We start from the raw sequence: 25898 nt of genomic DNA on the forward strand, positions 1-25898 counted from the left end.
TACAAAATCTATAATCAATTGTAACGAACAATGAATTCTACCGACAAGTCTTTACAATCAATAATAATTATCGACATTTTTTACTTTCTCGATCGTGTCGATAACAAGTTAATAGTTTTGTTCGATCTTTCGCCGTCTATGGCGCTGCTATATCGCATTCAGAAGTTGGTCAGTCATCTTTTCATACGCCATGTTTGTTTTCCTCGCGTTCTTCGCGACGACACAGTGAACTGAGCACGTAATTAGTAGACCAATAATTCATCGATACTATAATACGAAAGAAAGTGAAAAAATAGTGAAGAAAGAAGAAACGTAGGACGTAATTAGAATTTCTACCATTCCTGAATTAAATATATAATTTAGCGATGAAACGAGATCAATGACGAAGCAATCAATTCATCAAAGTTTAATGACAGCGAATTTATTCGATCAAAATATTTGTCTCATTGTCATTGATATAAAAAAAAAATAGGTAGAAAAATCATATAAAAAGAAAATATATGCATATGTAATATCTATGTCATGTAGTGCGCGCGCGCGCGCGCACGTGTGTGTGTGTGTGTGTGTGTGTGTGTGTGTGTGTGTGTGTGTGTGCATGATAAAACAAAGTAAATAAGAGGAAGAAGGAGGCAAACTATCGATATTAGATCTCGTTATTGTCAACCAATCAGAGAATTATTCCAACTCGATTCGTGCTCTCGGAGTGGCATAAATAATCGAATATATAGCGATTAGAGAGGAAGCGTGTAATTAAACGGCAAGACTTGTTGGAAAGAAAGAAAGAAAGACAGTACACGGTGATCGGCCGAACATATCCGTCACAGTTCGTTCTCGTCTATTCAAGTTGCGCACATTCGTGTCAGAAGTTTAAATTAATCGTGTAAAATTAAAAAACAAAACAAGAACAAGAAGAAGAAGAAATATCACACGGACAAAAAAGGAAAAGTAAAGGAAAAGAAAAAGAAAAAGAAAAAGAAAAGAAAGAAAAAAAAGAAAACGAAAGAGTAAAAATATCTCGGAAAATTTGTTCAAACGTTTATCGTTAAAATATAAAACGAATGAACGGGAGCGGTCCAACAAGTATTACTTTTCACCAACATTCGACAATATTATACTTCGAGGATAGTAGTTGTGAGTCAACGACCTTGAAACTTTATCTCTTCGTTTTTTTATTTTTTTTTTGTTTCATCACGTAAGTAAATAAGTCTTTCGAGATATTTTCAATCGCTTTTTAATCTAAATCTTTCCTTTTTCTTAAACGGCAAAAGATTCGATGGATAAATTCCAAAGTGATGAACGGATAAGATCCAAAGTGGATGGATAACCTATCTTGTATTATTTGTAATTAATTTTTTTCCTTCTTCTCTCTCTCTCTCTCTCTCTCTTTCTCTTTCTCTCTTTCTTCTTCTTCTTTTTATCCTCTTCTTTGTCTTTTCATTTCATGTTTGTTTTTTTCAAACTGCTTTTTAATACTAAACATAGATATATCATAGTGCTATTGCATGTAACGTTGCATGTTCCATATATACGATATTCAACCTTTAAACTCTACATAAATAACGTGTTTCTTTTATAACAAAAGAGAGAGAGAGAGAGAGAGAGAGAGAGAGAGAGAGAGAGAGAGAGAGAGAGAGAAGATCAAAGTCTTTGGAAATTATTATGAATTTTATAATTAATTACTAAGGCACTTTATATTTATTCGTTCACGTGTAAGTGCACGCACGTGTATATTATACGCGTGTGGACATTTGTATTTGTATTATTTTTTTTTGACATTTTCGAACAATTATTATTATTATTATTAGCATCATTATTATCATCGTCGTCGTCGTCGTCGTCGTCGTCGTCGTCGTCGTCGTCGTCGTCATCGTCGTCGTCATCATCAAATTCTGAATATTGTTTGTCATGTTAATTTTTCTATGTTATGTTATTTTATGTCTAGTTTTTCATTTATAAAAAGTATAACATTTAATTGTGCATCAGTTCGATATAAAAAGAAAAAGAAAAAAGAACAAAGAAAAATATTTATATCGTAAACTAGAAAAATAGAGATAATATATTGAATTTTCACGAAAACATATTATTTCTTACGTAATTATAAAGAACGATAGAATAATTCGTTATTACGTCGTATCATACTGTTGAACATAGTTGCGATGAGCAATTATATTATTATGATTATGCGTAGTGGAATACTGTAGATTTTATATTTCTATCGAACTATGATTCTGCACTCTGTTGTTATAATTATTAGAATCTGATTTTAATGTTAGTAAAGAAAACAAGAAAAAGAAAAGAAGAGGAAGACGAAGAAATCGTTTATTACGTCATTTTTCTTCTTGTGAAAAACGCTATAAAGAAAAAAAAATTGTTCGGTTGTTCGGTTGTTCGAAAGAGAGAAATGGAGGTGGAGAGAGAGAGAGAGAGAATTGAAAAAAAAAGAATAAAAAAAAAGAAAAAATAATAAAGGTCAAGGATATGACTGAACGTTCAAGATCGATTAGTTGTAGGAGTTCAAGAACCTAACAGATAGTATAGAAAATCTTAGTTGAATGTATTCGCATAAATAATTATTTGCTGTATTGTACGTATATTAATCCTGTATGGTATATCATTAACATAACGTGATACAAACTACTTCATAAGTATCATTTAATCGTTAGAATATATATGCATACATATAATAAAGAAGTAATTCAACAAAAATTTGTAAATATAATGGGCAGATACGTTGGATTGATATCAGAAAAAAAAGAAAAAAGTAACAAAAAGAATGAGAAAAAAATGACAAAGTATTATTAATCGGAATTTTTTTTACCTTAGTTCTTATATAATTTTTCCTACCGACTTTATTACGATCTACGACGGATAAAAGTTTTTATAGAACAAAAAAAGGAAAAATGAAGGAAAAAAAAGAAAATGAAAAAGATATAGAAATAGTGAATGATGTTATCCTTGACCATTAGATTCACTTGATATTTTTAAATGTATACGTATTGAATTAGTTCAGAAATGAATAAGTTGAAATATCGAATCGATTTTTACACGAATACCATTCGGACGTTCGTATTTTATTTAATAACTTTGTTTTATAGATTAATAAAAAGAAAAAATTAAGAGAAAAAAAAAAGGAAATGAAAAATGAATATAAAGGAAAGTTAAATCCGAGATGATACTTTTTCTATAGACAACTATTTATGTCGATAGATTATTTTACAAAAGATAGATCGTTGATAGATCGATATCTGATCGGAACAATTCTATCACGATACAATTAATATTATTTAAACAATTAATTATTTTTCAATAACTCTATAGAAAATTGAAGACAATAAAATCAGCGAGATAAAAAACCGAGATAAATAAACATAGAAAAAAGTAATGCATATGTCTGTCTGTCTGTGTGTATGTGTGTGTGTGTGTATATATATATATGTATGTATGTGTGTAAGAGAGACAGACGAATAGAGAGAGAGAAAAAAGAAAGACAGAGAGAGAGAGAGAGAGAGAGAGAGAGAGAGAGAGAGAGAATAAAGGAGACATGACAAAATACACAGTTTATGTTGCAATAAGGATAATTAGTGTTCCATGTTATTCGTTTAATTTATATATTTGCATATCATACATTTACATTTCAATGTATTTCTTATTTTTTCTTCCATTTATTTATTTATCTCCCCTTCCTCTATTTCTCTTTCTTTTTCCTCTCTCTCTCTCTCTCTCTCTCTCTCTCTCCTTCTCTAATTTATTTTCCTTTGTTGATTATCAGCAAAATCATGGAATATTATTCAACGTCACATCGAGAGACGATTACATAATTTTGACGAAATACACACTAACTCTTTCTCTCTCTCTTTTCTAATTATTTCATCATTTAAATCTACTAGCTTTTATGATAACATAATTCTCATATAATATTCTGTTATACATTTGATTTTATTTAGAATACATGATTAACAAATTTTGTCTTATTTTTTTAGATATAATAGAAATACGATAGAGTTGGATCATCAAGAAGTAAAGAAGGAGAGAAAGAAAGAGAAACAGATATATAGAGAGCTAGGATGGTGAAAAAAGAGAAATACGATGTGCAAAACAGCTGTTATGGAAACGGAGTCGATAGGTTCGTATTTTTTAAAATATTATAAATTCGATCGATATTCTTAAATGATATATATTCTATCGATGAACTATATAATAATCATGTGATTTTAAAAATTATTGAGTAATTCTTGTAGCGGTATGTCTCGAGCTTCATCCTCCATTGATTCGATTTTTGTGTTTTTATTCTTTTTTGGTTTTTTTCGTTTTCTTTTATTTTATATATATAAGAAATCATGTACGAACGTTTTCTTTTTACGTTCCTAAACAATCCTAAATCCCTTTTTATTATAATTTAATAATAATATTTAATTTAATATCGTTGAACAGTCTGTAAAATATACTCGAACGAAAGAAAGCTTACGTGATAATTGAAAAAGAAGAAAAAAAATGGTTATCACTTTTCTAAGGAATTGCATCGATTTTATTATTAATGTTTTATCGTTAGGTTTTATTAGACTTATAAAATTTTCCCGAGAATTTTACATACTGGTTAACTCTTACAAGAGTAGTCTTACATTAATTAAACGAGAAAATGAAGGAACGGACAAACGAATGAATGAATCTTAAACGATGAATGAATATTCAAAAGAAATATGTATGTGAGAAAGATTCAAAAGTCGATAATAATTATCTTTGACGAAAGATATCGGATTGGTGCAAAGTGCTCGTGAATCTTTACTTTTTAATCATTAACAGATACTTGCGATAAAGAAAATTGGATCTAGATAGAACAGTGGTGACCGATTAATCGGCTGTAGTCCATTAGACTTTGAACTTTTATCGATTATCTAAAAAAATTTAAGATTTCTCCTTGTTTGTCGATTATTGTAGAAAGACTTGAAAATTATTTATTATAAAGTATCTTTATATTTTTTATACTTTTTTTCTTTTTTATATATATATATTTTTTTTATCATTATATCAGGTATTATCAAAATTAAGGAGATAAAGGAAAAGAAAATCGTTCCTTTTTTCTTTTTCTTTATTTCTTGTTATTTTCTGTTTCTTTTTTTTTTCCTGTAATCATTATAATATTTCTTGATTCTAAAAATTATTTTCTTCGACGAAGTCCAAAGAAGACGTAATTGAAACGTAGTGACACAATATAAATGTTTTCCAGAAGTCTCGCGTTGAAATGTTTTTTTTAGTTCGTCATCGAAAACATTTGTTTTTAAAATAAACCACAAGACGACGGATTAATATCGAATCGTATGTCGTATATATTATATAATGCACATACAGACACACACACATATATATATATATATATACAATTAACATTAAAATTTTTTAAATATTTTATCCATTTATCGATACTTTTGATGAGAAGTAATCAAAAATAAAAATACTCAATTTTATTTAATTCTTTCGTAAAATCATTTTAGAATCATGTATATCTAAATGCTTAATTTTAATTCTCTTTTACTGTTATAAGAATAAAATGATTACTTGATATCTTTCGGGCCTAGTCAAAACACAAACTTATTTATGATTAAAATTTATTCGTGATAATTTCTCTCCTCTGTAATTATGATATTTTTTTCGGAAGATGCGCGCGTAAGATTATGTCCGGTTTTGTTGTTTAGCGAGGTCAATGTCGATAAATATAGAATTTTCTTATAATTTTATCCTTACTTATTATTAGGAATTATAAAAAAGAATTTTATAATAGATTGGGCTATTCATAAATTTATGGTTATTGTGTTTTATGAGATCATTTTAATTATCTCTCGAAATTAACGATTATTGATTTAGAGATAGTAAGAATCTATAAAGTTAATCATTAAACATGTATATTGCATGTGATATTGCAGAATTGTAAAAATTTATTGCTTTTTATGAAATATTCCATAAATTAAAAAATAAAGGAATTAATAACGATATTTCAACTATAATTAATTTACTTGATAAATCTTTTCGATAAAAATTTTATAAGAAAAGAAAAAGAAGAAAAGATAGAAAAGAAAAAAAAAAAAATTAAAACAACAAGAAAGAAGAAAAAATAAACGATCGTGTGCATTAATTGAATTAAAACAACACGATCTTGTAAACGTAGAAAAAGGATTTGCATAAAAATGTCTAGAAATAATTTTGGAGAGAAAGAGAAATAATAAAAAAATAAATTGTTTAGATTAAGTATATATAAGTTAGTGATGTAATAATAATGATGATAGGAGTGTTTTAAAGATGACGATTTCCTCGTTGACGAACTTTGATCCATTCGTTGTCTAGGCGACCTTTATTCCAATAACTTTATTTTTATATTTACGTTCGCGCTAAAGACTCTCTGAATGTTTTTTATTGATAATAAATGAAATTATTAGCTTTAGAAATTTTACGATTGGATCTGGAGTTAATAAGTTGAATATTCATCTCGAATCATTAACTTTGAATTAAAATATAATTAAAAGACACACGCGCGCTCTCTTTCTCTCTCTCTCTCTCTCTCTTTTTCTCTTTTTCTTTATGTTATCTCTAATATTTTTTCTATTTTTCTTTTTATTTTTTCTCTCTTTTAATTTGATTACTTTTTTTATTAGTTTTCGATAATAAATTCTTCTCTCTATAAATATTTCCTTATCAAATCAATTCTAAACTTCTTCTTGGTATTTTCTCGTGCTTAGAAATTCATTCTAGAATCATTTCTAACGAAATTGTGGTTTTCCTTGGAATTGTATCTCTCATCGTAGAATCCCACATCGATTATGTCGATCGCGATCAGTAACGTATAGAAGAACGTGACTTTACTTTCTAATTAATATCTCGAGATAATAAAATAACATTGTACCGATGAACTTTATACGAGAAAATTCATTCTTAAAAAAAAAAAAAAAAAAGGAAAAAGGAAGGAAGAAAAAGAAAATCCATTGAGTTGAATTACATTTCAATTATTAATAGTTGAATTAACATTTCAATTATTTGCATTGAACGATAAATGAAATTATTTATAACCTGAATCGAATCTGAGAAAAAAGTAATTATGCTAATAATAATAACAATATTTCAATTGATAGGTTTAAATAAAGTAATCATACTAGAGATGATGTCGTTAAAGTAATAAAAAAAGAAAAAAGAGATAAAAAAAATTAATAACAAAGGATAAAAGAAAAAAAAAAAAAAGAAAAATAAATTACAAGAGGAATTGTGAAAAAGAATTTGGTTTATTATATTCATGATTATTCTTATAAATATATATTATATGGATTTATTGTCAAGTTAGAAATCATTTTTCTAAATTTATTGCCTAGTTGACGAGTAAGACATACGACATCGATTATACGTCCGACAAAAAAGAATGAATGTATAAGTGTAGGATGTGTACATCCTTTCGATTTAAAAGGAAATAGAAAGAAAAAATAGAACTGTATACATATACATATTTGTATGTATATATATATGTATATATGTATTTACATACGCGTAACGAAGAGAGGAAATATTGATGTGCTTTGTAATCGCATAAAAGATGATTTCATATCGCGACTACGTGATACTTTCCTCATGTGAACTATAAATGTCGTTGAACAAAATATAATTTTCGATAACGAATGAATGCATTTCAAATTTTTCATACCAATCGTATCAAATTTGCGATTATTTCTCATTCTCGTATGATTATCTCTTCAAACATTCTTTTTTTCTTTTTCTCTTTTTTTTTTTTTTTTTTTTTTTCACAATAGACGCAATTGTCTAATAGAATTGCAAATTTTCTTACAACAAAAGATTTTATAGCAGATCTAATTTCAACAATTTCATTTCAACATTATTTAAATTTTCCATTATCGCTTGATCGATGATAAATCGATTCAACTTTAAACTATAAGATAATTTGAAATAAAAAGGATTTGAAAAAAAAAGGGATAGGTGTTCTTTTTATTCTCTTCTTTTTTTTTTCTTTTCTGTTCGTTGAAATCGTTTTCATTAATTATAATTAATTATATATATATATATATATATATATATATATATATATATATATGAACGAAAAAAAAATACTGTACGATATTGAAACGAATTTATTTCCATCGATATTCCTCTTTTTTGTGAGACGCTGATCAGCTACTTTTTACGATTGATATTTTAATGCAAATTGATGATATTTTCGTGATAAACAAATAGTGAAAAATATTCCCGATTTTTTTTTTTATATCGATTCTAATTATAATGATATATGATCATGATCTTTCTGATAAAAGACATTTTTTTTATTCCCCTGTTGTTTTTTTTTTTTTTTTGTCACTGTCAAGTCTTAGACTTTATATTTTAATTTTTTTGTTCGAAAGCATACGATATATATCACGATTATGCCTTTTTTGCATTCATAAAACATACGTGTAGTCACGTTTATGTGGTAGTTTGAAACGTGAGCAATCGTTGTGACGTAAAACGTTAGACGAACGAGCTTTCCTTCGATGTCTATCATAACGGCTTATTGTTTCTAAAAAACGCGGCGAAACTACTAGTGGGATTTAATGAAGTTAGATAATGGGTCATGATCATATATTAGAAATTTTCTACGTGCGAAATATCTCGTTTAACAGGTCGATTTCAATTTTTATGTTATTTTTTATCGATTATTTTTCGATCGATACAAGATCGAATATTATTTATTATTATTATATATAAGTAAATTATTTTTGATTTCGTACTTGACAATTACAAAATTCAACGATGTTTAAGTCGTGCTTAAATCGATGTCTCTCAACGATATCGAGGCATCATAATCGACCTAAATCCTTTTGAATTATGGATAAGGATGTGTGACGTAAAGAGAAAAGAATTAAAACGTGAAACGTCACTCCTTTACTCAACCAACAATCTATTCTAATTTATGAAAACATTGTACGAAGAAAATAATAATATTAGAAGAATTCGTTGGACAATTGAAACTTTTCAATTAATTTGTTATTTCGAGTTTAATTAACAAGTTTAAAATATTTTTCAATCGTCGTACAAATTTTATATTCTCTGTATGAAATAACATTGTTTTCTTTTCTCTTTTTTATTCGTTCCCTTTAAGTGTCGCTTGATTTTTATAAAATAAAAAAAAAAAAAACAATGAACTTGAATGAAATTAATTCAATCATTTATTTATTTATTTATTTTTTATTTTCTTTTTCTTTTTTTCACTCCGATGCGCTTATAAAATATGATACATATTCACTATAATTAATTTAATACTGACATACGTAACATTTGCAATGCTCGATACACTTTTCTTGTTTATGTGTTAATTTTTTGGAAGTGTATATGTACGCTCTTAGTATCTGATATGAATATTTATTCTTCAAGGACGTATATATACGCCATTTGTTGCTCAAAGATTAAAGATATAACGTTCTATATCCTAATTTTTTTTTTTTTTTTTTAATATTCATACAAGAACTTCGTACTTTGTTCAACTGAAAAAAAAAGAAAACATGTAGACGGTATAATAGAAGGATTCCATTCATATAATGAAGCATTTCGATATTATGTGATGAGAGAGTGAGAAAAAGAGAGAGAGAGAGAGAGAGAGAGAGAGAGAGGCGGAAATGAAGAGAAAAAACTTGTAATAAAAAAGACTATTAACACGAATGACCTTCTTTTTCCATTATAATTTACTATCATTTGCTCGATTACATTGATGACAAATTTTTTTAACGTACATTTAACATTTAATATATGCGGTAGCATATAATGCATTTTTACTGAACAAATCGTTAGAAAAATAAATTTCTAATTAATAATAATGTTTTGATTTATTACAAACTAGTATCTGTAATTAAGTAAAATTAATTTCAACTTTCTCTTATGTTTAATTGGATCGAAAAAGCAGATTTTCATTAAAAATAAGAAAAGAAGGATCAGGTCGATCTTATAACTGGTTGATTTCTTTTTATTTATTACAAAAAAAGAATAAAAAATAAAAAAGATTGAAAAAGAAAAATAAAGAAGGTACGGCTTTCGTTAAATTAACCGCAATTACTTAGAATATTATGATATATCAACGACGAAAAAGTAGCACGACGAGGTGCTCCTTTCGTTCATTTCAAAATCTGCAATAATAAATACGAAAAATGAATAAAAAAGAATTAAATAAAAAAAAAAAAAGGGAAAGCTAATAATAAGAAAAAAAAAACAAAACGATAAGATCGCCAAGGAATGAGGAAAATATACAAAGCGTATAAAAGAAAAAGATAAAGCATTTTGATTTTAATATCAATTTTATCACGATTTAATCGCTTATTGTTTATACGAAAAATCATGCGTTCGTTATTCGAAGAGAAAGAGAAAAGAAGAAAGAGACAATAACGTTCATTTATATAATTTCTTTTATTTTTTCTTTTTTCTCTCCTTGTATTAATCATATCAATCAAGGAGAAACGATATTTAGTTAAATTCATCACGTTGACTTTAACCTTGTCAATGATAATACACGGACTTCTCGTCTTTCTTATGCATATACTTTTTATCAATATTTATATTCGACTATAAGCTCTTTTACAAGTAAAGAGAAGTATAACAACATAAGAGAGAAAGGTGCGAATGAATGTTAATGAAAAATAAGAAAGAATAATATAAAGAGAGATAGGCAGATATAACCAAGAGGGAGGGAGGGAGAGAAAGAGAGAGAGAGAGAGAGAGAAAGAGGTAGGGAGAGGAAGAAGGAGAGAGAAGGAGAAGGAAAGGGAGGGAGAGAGGGAGAGGGAAACGACGGTCAATGGCGACCAATGTGATATAGCAAGAGCAGAGTGAAATCAGTCGGTCTCAAGACATTGAGGCGCTAATATAAAGGAAGGAGAAGAGGATATTTCGTTCGTTCCTTTTCTCTTTCCAATATTTTTCTTTTTTTTTTTTCTCTTCCCGTATCATTTATCAACAATTTCTAATTTGAATTAATTTGTTAATCTTTTTTCAATTCGTTTGCCGGCCTACTTGATCTCGTTTTATTTCTTTTCATTTTTGTTTGATTTTCTTTATTATCGAATTATTTCGAAATTATCGATTAAATCCATAAAGTTTATTTTTCTTTTCTTTTTTTTTCTTTCCTCACTTTTTTAATATCCAAGTGTTATTACACGCGTCACGCGCGAGAAGCCATATCGTCGTCGATGACTAAACACCACTGGTTCGGTTTATTCTCCGATTAGAGAAAATTTCTCTCTAGAAAGAGAGAGTCGCTTGAAAGTGCACCATACTTTGATTTAAGAAGTCTAAGAAGAAGGATTGTTGGACGAGAGAGATTTTGATTTCTTAGTGTTGTCTCAGTACTTGCCAAGAGATATCGATAATTAACACAGTTTCGCACATGTAAGAATTTATTTCATATATATGTACATATATATATATATATTTTTTTTATATCCGCGAGAAAGTGTAAAAAGTATATTTTTAAACGTGTTAAAATACATATTAACATTTCTTTCGAACATATTTTTTTCTTTTTTTTTTTTTTTTTTCTTTTTTTTTTTCTTTCTAATATGCATGATTACTGACATGTATTACGTAGGAATATGTAAGAAAAAATATATATATATATACATTGTAATAATTATGAAGTGTAAATTCAAACGGAGATAATTGTATCGCTATAATTTCCATGGATAGATCAAAGTTTTTATTAGCTATCTCATATTTAGAAATTCTTTAGAAATATATACATACAAGCTCTTTTTTGAACGTTTATCTCCGTAACTAGGAAATGGTATAGATAAATATTCCGATATATTACATACGTATTATAAAAAGTTAGCAACGTTAATCAATCATTTCTTTTTACAATGAACGTTTACCATCGATCGTGACCATACTAGATCGCTAGATTTAGTTTTTTCTTTTATCATAAGAAAATAATTGTCTAGAAACATTCCAGGTTACATCATAGTATATATAATGTATAAAACTGACGAACTTCGATCATGCTATGGAAATATTAAATAAAATAGATATATCGAAATTTCCTCTATCTTTTCTTCTTCTTTTTTTTTCTTTTTCTTTATAATTTTTCCTTTTCTTATAGTTAAACAAATTCTTTTTAACAAATGAATACGTGTGACGAAGATAACTCAGTGTTTATCTTTATCGTACAAAAAAAAAAAAGAAGAAGAAAGAAACAGGAGACAAAAAAAAAAGATTAAAAAGAAAAATAAAAACAAAAGGAAGATAAAAAGTATATGTATGATTAACAATAAATTTCATCTAGTAAAAATATATAAAAAAAGAGATACGTATACAATCAATTTTACAGGCGGTGAGAGGAAAGTCGACCAGTCAAAAGGTCAAGTGCATGAAACGGAAAAGAAAGAAAGAAAGATATAGTTCGCAACATCTGCTCCTTGTTATAATTCAAGGCTGACTTCTTTCTTGCGAAGAAAAAAGAAAGAAGAAAATTTTATACTCGTTGTGTATGTGTGCGTGTGTATGAGTGTATCTATAAAAGGGAAATATATATATATAAAAAGAGAAAACCAAAAAAGTAAATCGCGATGAAGCTCGAGGGAAACTGCTCGAAGGACGACGATACCAATGGGATATTATTACAATCCAGGAAAAATTCGGCTGTTCGGTTACAAGTTGTACCATCGCCACCAAAAACTATCACGCATTTACCAAAGAGACCACCAGTTGATCTGGCCTTTTCTGATCTCGTTTATAAAGTTCGAGAGGGACGCAAAAACAGTAAGTAATTTTTTCTTTTTACTCTTATATATATATACACACTTATTAAAATTATCTGAATATAAAGGATAATATATATACATTGAAAGGCATAAAATAATCGTCGAGATAACATTCGAGGATAAATATTTATTTAACATCATCTCCGAGCATGTTTCATTATCATTTGTAAGCGGACAAATCTTTTGTTTCTTTTATTTTTTTTTTTTTTAAGTTTTCTTTTTCTTTTTTCTTTCTAAATGGTGGAAAATATTCTTCTTTGTTTCGTTTTTAATATTTTCTAACATCGCAATCTCACAAATATTTTTCTACGAACGAATCGAGGAAAATTTATACTTTCAATATTTTCTATTGATACAAGAAACTTTTCCAATAACTGTGATTTCGTTTCGATCTTTTAAAAGATCGAGAAATGAAGAAAAGAAAAGAAAAGAGAAAAAGAAGTCATGTGTAGTATTCATCGAATTACATAATTCAAATTTACTGTCTATTTACCGATGTTGTAAGTAGAGTTAGACCGAGATCGCGAACGGAATATGTAATGTAGTAGTTGATATAGTTGAGAGATCGAAAGGAAAAGTTTTAACAATTGGAATACGTGCTCGTAGACCCCTTCGTACGATTGTTGATTTTATTTAGAAATTAAAAGAAAGTACTTTACATAAAAATATATTTTATTATCTTTTCTTTGGTTTCCCTTTTTTTTTTTTTGTTTTACTTCATTTTTCAATTTCGAAATCTATGCAAATAACGATTGGTATTACTATAGAAAAAAGAAAAAAAAAAAAATATGAAGAAAAGACAAAGCATAAATTGTGAATAAACCGTGCCACAGTTTCTTGGACTCAAGATAAGATGAAAAAAAGAAACATAATTCTTTCACAAATTACGTTTCCTTTTCTCTTATCAATACGCTTACCAAGAAATTCATATACATACATAGGTAGATATATGTATATTACACATATGTCATCAATAGCAACAGAGAACCTTATTGTTCGATCGTAATTCATTCTTTCTTATTTCTAAGTCAACCTTCGATTTCTCTTCGAATTAGAAAGAAGAAAATTTCATTGAACTCGTTGCATATCCAAAGATATATTTTTTTTCAACGAAAAGATTTTTTTTTTTTTTTTTTTCTTATTAACTTTTACTCGATTCGACTATGATTCGATTTGTTGTTTTAAGAGAGCGATCATTTTTGTTATAACAGTAACAATAATAATAATAATAAGAAGAAGAAGAAGAAGTATAATAATCTCTAGTAATCAGTAATGCAACAGTGTACTACTTACCGGTTTAACATAGATACGATCATTGACCCCGATTTTGCAAGAAATCTAGTTACAGCATAAACCCGCAAATACGATTAACGATCCATGTGTTAGCTTCGAGAAACTATTGACTCGTGTGACATGCACACCTACTTTTCTATTCCTCGAGTCTTCTTTATTCTCGTAAAGATTTAATTTATAATTTAGATAAAAACTTACCACCTTTGCTTATTTTATTTTATTGTATTTTGTTGTTATTTTTTCATTTTGATTTTTATTTCTATGTTCTTTTTATTTCATTTGATTTTTTTACTTCTTCTTTTCTTCTTTTCTCTCTTTCTCTCTCTTTTTTCATTTGAAATTAAATCGAATTATAATTAACGTCGATTAAATCTTGTTTTATTAAGAATTAATAGATTCTTTTAAAATGGATTTTCTATATATTCGGAAATGTTATAATTAAATTATTAATAAAGTAATTATATATTATAAAATATTTGATTATCATTAATAATTGTATATGAAATTACATCTACAATTGAAATCAATCAACGGTAATTAATATAATAATTATTCGCGGACGTCGTTTATTGAATGTTCATTGTATGAATCGTATGTTAAACTAATTCATACCTATTCAAAAGTTGTTCTATATTTCGTGTTAATTCGAACAGTTGTCGAAAGGTAAGCATGTTACTTAACACCATTTTTCCCATATAAGAAAGAAAAATATTTCGACATAAACCTCATTATTTCGAATGATTCGTAGGAAAATAAATATAGACGTAGATTTCATTGTGTTAGAATCAAAAGGGAAAAATAATTATACTTATCGAACAAAGTACTTGAGATAAAAAAGACAGAGAGAGAGAGAGAGAGTAAAAACATATATATATATATATATATATATATATATATATATACACATACACGAGTTCGATATTCAAGTATGACGGATGTTATCGAAAAATAATATAAAACACTTGTGTATCTTTGACCTCCCCCTTTTTGTTTGCAGTTTGTACAATTTATCAACTTGATGTTAGGCACCTTATCTAGAAGGTACAACAATTATAATAGATATTAAATTATCATTATTACGTTTTAACCTGTACCTTGATCTTTATTTTCTGGTTAGTTGTTTATTTGAGGATTTATTATCGATCGTTACTTCAGATAAAATATCACTGTGAATAGTCTTGAATAAGAAAGAAAAAAAATAAGAACTTGTTCATTTTATCTGTAGTTAAAAGAAAAAAAAAAGGAGAGAATGCAAAATCCTAATTAGAAAAATAAACATTGGTATTCACCATTAATGCAAAATTATTTATAAAAGAAGAAAAAAAAAGAAGATAGTTTTCATATCGGCTTTGTAACTTTCTCATCGATCCATAGATCCCTGACCGCGTTTTATTTATATCCAGAAGAGCGCATCGATCTTTTGTTTTCTTTTCTTTTTCCTTTTTTACCTTTGATGCCATTGTTTTCTTTCGAGAATATTGAATGAACTATTATAATTCTTTTTATATTTACAACGCTATTATTTGCATACGCTTAAATATATTCATATTTGTTCAATAGCGAATAGCAGTACACGTAACTTGTCTTCTTCAAGACTACTAATTTTTTGAATTTATAATTAATAGATTGTTGACGAAAGATATTTGTTGGCGTTATATTATTCGATAAATAAGAAAGTAGTATCTCTTATCAATAGTTACACACAACGATTTGTAATAAGATATTTACATTGTTCATTTTTTCTTTTTTCTTTTCTTTTTTCCCTTTTTTTTTTTTTTTTTGTTATAGGTACATGTACGTTTGACATATATTTCCTAAAAATGTACGACGAATGTAGCGAACATTCATTTCATAATATATATTCAATGATCCATTGATTTAACTGTTTGAATTGTTTTCTTTGTTATAGTATTTACTTCGGTCAAATTTGTAAAATTCTATGAAGATTCGGAAGATTAATTTAATTAATTAATTCTTAACCACTATAGTAAATTGTGTTAATTAATGATAATATATTAAATAGATACAGTATTGCCTATTAGCTTCTTATTTTAATTTCAAATGAAAGAAAAAGAAAAAAAAAAGGTTTTATAGAAGAAACTAAAAGTATTTAATTCAATAAATGACAATTCTTTCACAATCGGTGTACAGTATGTATATATATGTATATGTATATATATATATATATATATATATATATATATATATATATGCATGTTTGCAATCTGTGAGCAAAAGGGATAGGTTGGATTTAAAATCGAAAGAAAGCGAAGGAAACTTGTAATTTCCGATGCAATCGTTAATGCAACGTAAAAGAATGTTCAAAGCAAAGGAAGCCACAGAAAAAATTACCTTTTTTTACGACGCAACACGTTTCACTTCGCGTAACTTCAAGAAATAAATAAATAATATGATGAAGTATGAAGACATATTTTCAAATGACTATTTTATATATTTATCTTCTCACTTGTACTTAAATAATTTTTTTTTTTTTTTTAATGTAATGCATTGAAAAAAGAAATGATTTTTCTTCTTCATATTTTTTTTAATCGTTGAAATACGCAAAGAAGAGAAAAAGAATTCTTCGAACGTCAATCGATTTTCTTTCTTTCCGTGCAATACTATTTTAAAGCGAAATAGATAGAAAAAAAAAAGAAGAAATAAAAAAAAATTATGATATTAAATTATATATCAAATATTAAATTATATACCAAGTGAATCGTAGAGCTGACAATTAAAAAAAAAAGGAGAAAGAAAAGAAAAGAATAATTATCCTTTTTTTTTTTTTATAATATTTTTTTTCACTTGAAATCAAATAATAGTTGTGTTCGAAAATTGTTCTATTCGATCGATGTCATTAATTTATTAACGAACACAACGGAATGATGCGTTCGTTCATCGTTCTGGACTTTGCTCTGCTTATTCAACGCTCTTTGTTCGATATCCGGAACCACGAACGTTACTAATCATCGTCACGATGAAAATATCATGTAACGTTTGCACCATATGCGAACGTATTAATAAACTCGTATTGATAATATTAATAATAATAATTATTATTATTACTGTTGTTAACAGACCATGTTCGGTAATTAAATTTCATTGTAACGTAATATCTTCAAGATATTTACTGTCATTTTATTTACTTTCATTTTATTCCGTGTTTATCTTTACAATTATTTCTATTGTTCTCTATTAGGTTTAAAAATTATTTATATTAATATTTCATCTTTGATTTCAATAATAATCGATCGTATAGATATCAATTGGTTTGATTTTCTATTTAATTATATTAACATTTATCTCTCACATATTATTGCGTTCTTTTTGTTCTTCTGTATTTCTATTAATTCATTAATTAATTAATATTATTTACAGATGTAAAAACAATCTTAAAATCTGTGAGCGGCAGACTCCGTTCTAGCGAATTGACAGCCATTATGGGACCATCTGGTGCTGGAAAATCAACTCTTTTAAATATACTCACCGGATATAAGTGAGTTAATAAATATTAATATATTTCCATTTATTATTTCTAGAAGAAATAATTTGATTTAATGAATTAAAATATACATATTTAGATACATAATATATATGTATCTCCATGTTACATATCGTTATATTTTTTTTTCTTTGTATTATTTTTTTTACATATATAATTTAAAGTACAGAACTATTCCATTTGTAGTGACACATAAATTGTATAACTTGCGAAAGTAGCATTGTAATCAATCGAGTCACGTATTATGTTACACACGCGATGTACTTAAGTACTTACATTACATTATATATCGTAAAAAACGAAAAAAAAATAATTTATTTATTCGGTTGTCTTCGATAGCACTTCATTGTTTAAACGTTTAACTATTTTTGTTATACAACCAGATCGTTGGGTCAGGGTTGCATCAGGATTGCTGATGAATAAATCAACTGACACGAGAACTCGATTTTACTTCCTTTCTTTTTTACTTTGTCTCTTTTTTTTCTTCTTCTTCTTCTTCTTCTTCTTCTTCTTCTTTCTTTCTTTCTTTTTCCCTTTTTTTTCCTTCTTCTCGTAAGAACTACTTTTACTTTTATTTTAGAAGAGAAATCATTTCACTTTCTTCGTTTTCTCTGCGATTATATAAATGCAATGGTACGTAAGAAAGAATATTTTTTTTATCATAATTGTCCACTTTGTCTAAAGATAAAATAAATTTTCCACTAGATTTATACTAAACAAACAGATTTTTAAATTGTTATTCATCGAGCTGTCGCATTTTTAATGTAGAATCATTAGCATTTTAAACATTGCATATTTTAATTTTTTATTTCTTCTTTTTTCTCTTTTCTTTTCTTCTTTTCTTTTTTTTTTCTTTTTTTTGTAAATACCAAGAAAATAATACATTGAAAACTATTAAATCTGATTTAGTAAGGATAAAAAAATTATATGTATATGTACATATTCGTCTATTCTCTTACTAAATTTATTTTATTTTTTCCGTTTGAACGTCAAACTAAGCTATTTCGTATTTATATTATACGACATTTGCATAAATACATGTACTACGAGCTTATGGGGTCAAGACCGAGTGTCAAGGCTTTTCCGTTTTAACGTCGTTTATTTATCAAGAATGATCCGAACGAAAATTTGTTGTCTATCGTTTTTCTTCTTCTTCTTCTTCTTTCTCTTCCTCTTCTTTTCATCTTTTTAGTTTCTTTCAAATTTTTCTTTTCAATCTTTATCTTTTAATTTTAATACTTTAAATAAAAAAAAAAAAAAGAACATAAGAAGATTCCATTATCAAATAAATAAAAAAAGAGAAACCAACTATTTCTTGCATCTAATAATATTGAAAAATTTTCGTATAAATATATTATAAAGAATAAAATATCTTGATGATTGAAGATAAATAATAAATCATATAGAATTTATAAAATTCGATTTTGAAATAAAATAGAAAAGTATTGCGTTTCGTTAGAAAGGTATTCTTTATCGTCTTTTTAAAGATAAGTGACAAAATAATAGATAAAAGTTTCACCATCGTTTCTTTTTCCTATTTCTTTTTTTTTTCTTCTTTTTTGCTCAGGATTTAAGAAAACATGGTGTTTCTTTCTTTGATCGACTTGTAAATATGTAATTCAATACCTAGACTTCATCATAATATAAAAGAAATAGAGAAAGAGAGAGAGAGAGAGAAAGATCACGACATTAAACGAATTTTATTCCTAGTTAAATTGTCACATGAATTACGATATAAATTTTATCATCAACTTTGAATTTAATTAAGTATCTTTCTTATGAATTATTAATTAGAAGCCATTCTTTGCTATTTTTTTCCTATTTTTTTCTTTTCTTTTTTGTTAGATCAGTATCGAGCATTCTTGAATTGAAAATGATCTCTCTTTACGTTTAAAAAGTTGATAATTAGTTACTATACTTACAATTGAAATTATTTTCATACTTTTACGATGAATAATATTAAATTAAAAATGAATTGTATTTTTTTAGATGGGCAGGAGTAGAAGGAAGTATAACAATGAACGGACACGAAAGGAATTTAAGTGTCTTTAGAAAACTCTCTTGCTACATCATGCAGGATAATCAACTTCATGCCAATTTAACTGTCGCTGAAGCTATGAAGGTCGCTGCAAGTCTCAAACTTGGAAAACACGTTTCAAAAGACGAGAAAGAAGAAGTGGTACGAATAATTTTTAATAATCTTTTATATTACTTAACTATTATATATGTATATATAATGAAATAATTTCTTTTAAGTTTCCTAATCTTTGAAAAATGTAGTTAAACTATTAATTTAAAAAAATATACTTATATGTGTGTATATATATATATATATATATATATATATATATATATACATACATAAAAAATTAAATAACATATTTATTATAGAAGTTTTGCATCTTTTCAAAATTTCCATCAATTATTCATTAACCAAAATGTTAAGTTAGTTAAATATATAATAATACACGCATTAATAGTTATACATATTAAATTAACTGAATGTATTATAATACCTATATTATTTAAGAGAAATAGAATTTATAGAATAGATTCTAATATTAATTATTAGCTTATATAAATAGAAATGAATTTATTTCAGTACATGTTATATTAACACGTTACATGAATTTTTCTAGATACAAGAAATATTAGAAACTTTAGGTTTATCCGAACATAGACATACTATGACCTCGAACTTGAGCGGCGGTCAAAAGAAAAGACTTTCGATCGCCCTTGAACTTGTCAATAACCCTCCCGTCATGTTCTTCGATGAACCCACAAGGTAATTAAAACGCTTATAAATATTTAACGATCTCTTTTTATAAAATCACACGATTCGTATTAAGTTACTTTCATTTTTTAAATAATTAGTAAATAAACAAATTTAATCTCTTAAGATTATTTTGAATGATAATCGAACAGGTTTGAATAAAAATCGAAATAAAGGATTTAAAGAATTCGAAAGAAGACTTTCACTATTACAAATAGTAGCGGATAATCTTCTTAAGATTTTTATTGTATTAATGTAGAATTATTTACTTATCACATTATTTATCAATATGTATATACTCTCAAAGACACATCTTATTAAAATTAATTTAATTACGTAATTCAGGATAAATCATAGAATCTTAAGATCCTCATTTCTACTGGAGAACAACAGCCAGTGAAAGTTTGAGATTAATGTCCACTTTTTGAAACGATAACTCTCATTCGCTTTCTCTTACATACGGTATAATTTCTATGGTCTTCAAAACTTATAAACAGAGATTGCATTAAGCAATTCTCCCTTTCTCTTTCTCTTTTTTTTTCTTCTTGACGATTTTTATTTATTTATTTTTTTTTTTTTTTAATATTTTGACATTTTAAATATCTCGACTATTTATCTAGAGCAAATTTAATTCTTGCTTTAATCCCTTCGAAAAAAGATATTCTGTCTGATGAACATATATATATGTGTATATATATATATATATATATATATATATATATATATATATATATATATTCAAGGTTAACGGGTCTATCAACGTCTTCTTTCTATTTTTCTTATTTATCGCTACGACAAAAAAATAAATGAACAGACGGTACTGTTTCGAAGGTCCTCATTTATCCTTGAAAGAAAAAAAAAGAAAAAAGAAAGAAGACGATTTTTTATTTTCGTTCAAATTTATGTTAATTATTCTATTTTTTATTTTGATCGATCATATAACGATATGAATTTATCGATGATTGTATATATTTATTAATCTCAGATATCGAACAAAGAGATAAAGAATATTCACGTCCCTGCTTAACTTTGATGAATAAATTGTATAAAATAATAATAATAAAAATAATCTATTATTTAATTTTACAGTGGATTGGATTCATCATCTTGTTTCCAATGTATATCCCTGCTGAAGACATTAGCTCGTGGTGGAAGAACAATCATTTGTACGATTCATCAACCCAGTGCAAGATTATTCGAAATGTTCGATGCGTTATATACTTTAGCCGAAGGTCAATGCGTTTATCAAGGATCTACTTCTCAGCTGGTACCTTTCTTAAGAACAATTAATCTGAATTGTCCAAGTTATCATAATCCAGCTTCTTTCAGTAAGTAATTCTATCGAAGGATGATCAATTTTAATAAGAAAGAATAAAATAAAATAAAAGAAAAAAAAAGGAAAAAAAGAAATCTTATGATCGTCGAGTCGTCTTAACGAATTTAATTACGAATTTTATAGTAATCGAAGTCGCTTGTGGAGAATACGGTGACAATTTAAAAAATTTGGTGAACGCGATTAAAAATGGAAAATACGATATACGCGAAGGCCATCCGTTTCCTGATATCAAAAATGAAGGTTTGAATAATACTGGAGCAAACTCTAGTTTCCAGAAGGACGTAGAATCAATTGAAAATCAACGAGAAGTTAAAGATAAAAAAAATGTCAATAACATGGAGGAAAAATTTCCAGAAAATGAACAAATCAAGGAAATCAATAATGGTGGAATTATTCCGAGTTATGTCACAAACGACATTGTTAAACAAGGTACATTGAATTTTTCTTTTTAACCATTATCTACTCTTTTTTTACCTATGAAATACATCTTACTTATTTATTAATTATCAAAAGTTTTCTCTCTCTTTCTCTCTTTCTTTAAATATATTTCAATGAAATAAAAAAAAAAAGAACAATTTTCAACACGTTCCATTATTTTAATCACAGCTCCCGAAGTAACGATACCTATTTCTAACGAAAAAGACAACGTCAAGACGGCACTCCTCGACGACACGATCATCGTTACACCGGAAAGATATCCTATCTCAGAAATCGTACAATTCTGGATCGTTTTGAAGAGAGCGTTACTTTTCAGTCGAAGAGATTGGGTAAGTTATAAAGATGGGCAAAAAAAAAGAAAAGAAAAATAACGAAATGTTTAATAATAATAATATGTATTTTGTAAATTTTGATAGACTCTGATGTATCTTCGTCTATTTGCTCATATTCTGGTAGGCTTTTTAATAAGTGCACTTTATTACGATATTGGTAATGATGGTGCTAAAGTACTAAGCAATCTTGGATTTTTATTCTTCAACATGTTATTCCTTATGTACACGTCCATGACTATTACAATTTTATCCTGTAAGTATATTGATCGATCTCGTATTTTATTGGATTAAATAGAAAAAGCATTCGATTGATCAAAGTCCTTGCTTATTACAGTCCCGTTAGAACTTCCAGTACTCCTCAAAGAGAATTTCAACAGATGGTATTCTTTAAAAGCGTATTATTTAGCCCTCACTGTGTCGGACATACCTTTCCAGGTAAATCAAGATAATTTTTCTTTTATTAATATATTTGTTATATTTCGAACTGAACTATTATCGAACAAGAAGAAAATTATTATTATTATTATTATTATTATTATTATTATTATTATTATTATTAATACCATTTGTATACGTTATATATCGACCTCTTCTTCCAGGCTATCTTTTGTATAATCTACGTTACAATCGTTTATTTTCTAACGAGTCAACCGGCTGAAATAATGAGATTCAGCATGTTCCTAAGTGCCTGCCTGTTGATATCATTCGTCGCACAATCAGTAGGTCTTGTCGTCGGTGCTGCCATGAATGTACAAAATGGTGTATTTTTAGCGCCAGTAATGTCAGTACCGTTCCTATTATTCTCGGGTTTCTTCGTCAGTTTCGATGCCATTCCTGTTTATCTTAGATGGATAACTTATCTTAGTTACATCAGATATGGTTTTGAAGGAACAGCATTAGCTACTTATTCCTTCGCACGAGAAAAGCTCAAATGCTTCCAGGTAATAACTTTTTATATAACACTTGATTAATAATAATCAATGAACTTCCTTATTAATATATCTCGACGATCATTAAAATTTATAGAAACTGAATGAATTTCTTTTCTTTTCTTTTCTTTTATGTAAATCATTGATTATTTATTCTTTCGGTCTTAGTTGATTATTAAATATTCTATCTCATGATTAATTGCAATAACGAGAGAAAAAAAGGAAAGAATTTAATTAATGAAAAAAGTTTTTCGAATCGATTACAACGATTGACGTATTATTTGTTTTGATAGACTTTCCTGTTATCGTTAATACGACGATGAATGATCGATCGTGTTTCATTCATAGGTATACTGCCACTTCAAAAATCCAGAAACGACATTAGAGGAACTCGATATGCTCGATGCCGATTTCACTCTGGACATTCTTGCTCTTCTTTTGATATTCGTTGTTCTACGAATTGCTGCGTATCTGTTTCTCCGTTGGAAATTGAAGTCAGCACGATAATAACCATCAAATTCATCGATTGTATTTCTGTTTTTTTTTTTTTTTATTTTTTATTTTTTTTGTAAATTCACGATCTCGACGATAGTGAAACGATTAAGAAAGAAACATTTCTTGTTCTACGAAAAGATTCCAAGATTGATGGATCTTTTTTTACCGGTGCTATCGAATATTTTTTGAACTTGGACAATTACATGTTGAACATCTTTTGATCCGCTTGCCGATGCTTCATGTAGAAATATGGAAGATAATCTACTATGTGTATGGAACCAGAGAAGATTGTGCCGAAATGAAATCGAGAAAAATATAACATGGAGAGTCTTAACCGTTTGATTGCGAATACCGTATTATTTAAAGGTATCAAATTTTTTGTAGGATACGTACAATCTGTGATCTTTCTATTTAGGTAAATACGATGTGAAAAAAATTTTGTTTTATAAAAATATATGTTATATATATATATTATATATATTATATATATATATATATAAATTTCTTTTTTTATTTGTTTTCTCTCTCTGTCTCTCTCTCTCTCTCACACACACACTCTCTCTCTCTCTCTCTTTCTCTCTCTTTCTCTCTCTAATAATATATAAATGATATATAAATTGATCAATAATTGTTTCTAACGTACTAAATTATTTCGTCACAATTCTAGGCTAACAAACAAAAACTTGTTTGCAGCCAAACGGTTAAAGAAAGTAACATAAAAAGAAAAAAAGGAAGAAACAAAAGAGAGATCTTCAAAATGTCCAGTCTCAAAGTTTTCCACAAGAAAATTTATCGTTTAACTTTTTTTTTCTATTATTATATTGTATGTGCCTAATCTATAAAATAATTTATTTATCTTTAGTTTCTAATTACTCTATAGACGATGATGGTTATCTATAAGTTAATCGCTTTTTTTTATTCAGGGTACTATCTTTCTCTCTAATGCTATTATTATTTACAATTATTACCGTTATTATTATTATTGTTATTATCATTGTAATTATTATTATTATTATTATTATTATTATTATTATTATTATTATTATTATTATTATAACTAATACTATTTCTACTACAATTAGATTTTTTATAACAAACTGATTATGAATATAAATTCTCGACTTATAAGTCATTCACGATCATTATGAAATCATTTATGAGATCATTTGTCAATGATCATTCGTTAACAAAAAATAGATAGGAAAGAAAAGTATGATCTTTTTTTCTTCTCTATTCTTCATTTTTCTATTTTTTCAATAATTATCACTCTTGTAATTCATAAACACAAAACGACCTTTCATAGTCAATAATAATAATTATTATACTGCGGATGTTTATGCAAATGTATAGTTTTATGAAAAAACAAAAAAAGAAAAGAAAAAAGTAGCATTTAAGATGGATAAAAATTTATTATGTCATGTATATATTACAACAATGTATATTTTATTCTGTATAATGCATCGTAGGTATGATTTACATATTTTACGTAACTGATATATATATATGTATGTGTATATATATATATATATATATATATATATATATTCAGGAATATAGACATTTGTTTAAAAAGTAATTAATTTTATAAAAATAATTATATATAATAATATTATTTACAAGCAGTAAAAGATGACAATATATTTTCAATATATTATCACTTCTATCTTATATATTTAATGAATTTTCATTTTTATATGTATTTAAATTCTCCAAATATTCGCAGATTAATAATTATGATTTGTATATTATTCCTCATTTTTTATTTTCTTTCTCTTGTTTTTCTGTTTATTAACGTATGACTGTGAGTGTATGAATGCAAGAAGGTTTTACGATAATACGTATGTTCTCAAAAGTTTTTTTCTAATCTTCTCATTTTTGATTATCAATGGAGAAAAAAAAATAGATTTTTAGCTTACATTACTAACACATAATTTTGTGTTATCTTGCCGCGATAATTACTGTACACGATAAGTGAGTTAAATATTCTTATTCGTACGCGGATACATTATGAATCTTCCATCTTTTATTTTACA

General features: G+C 26.9%; 1 protein-coding gene across 8 annotated transcripts; it reads left to right on the top strand.

Annotated features, from left to right (window-relative positions):
• Positions 1-24207, top strand: LOC122633205 (ATP-binding cassette sub-family G member 1). Of its 8 annotated transcripts, none has more exons than XM_043820857.1 (13): positions 1-472; positions 3981-4123; positions 12635-12765; positions 17439-17556; positions 19552-19741; positions 20202-20347; positions 21425-21663; positions 21795-22100; positions 22278-22438; positions 22526-22694; positions 22776-22876; positions 23041-23382; positions 23719-24207. In XM_043820857.1, exons 2-13 carry the CDS (start codon positions 4065-4067, stop codon positions 23875-23877), a joined length of 2121 nt encoding a protein of 706 aa, XP_043676792.1. In that variant the 5' UTR covers positions 1-472; positions 3981-4064; the 3' UTR covers positions 23878-24207. The 8 variants fall into 8 exon arrangements, with proteins under 8 accessions (XP_043676792.1, XP_043676793.1, XP_043676789.1 ...); XM_043820858.1 differs by having other exon boundaries at positions 1-319; XM_043820854.1 differs by lacking the exon at positions 1-472 and adding an exon at positions 566-1192.
• The last annotated feature ends 1691 nt before the right edge of the window (positions 24208-25898 follow it).

The sequence above is a fragment of the Vespula pensylvanica genome, chromosome 11 (genome assembly GCF_014466175.1).
Source record: "Vespula pensylvanica isolate Volc-1 chromosome 11, ASM1446617v1, whole genome shotgun sequence".
NCBI classification, from domain to species: Eukaryota; Metazoa; Arthropoda; class Insecta; order Hymenoptera; family Vespidae; genus Vespula; species Vespula pensylvanica.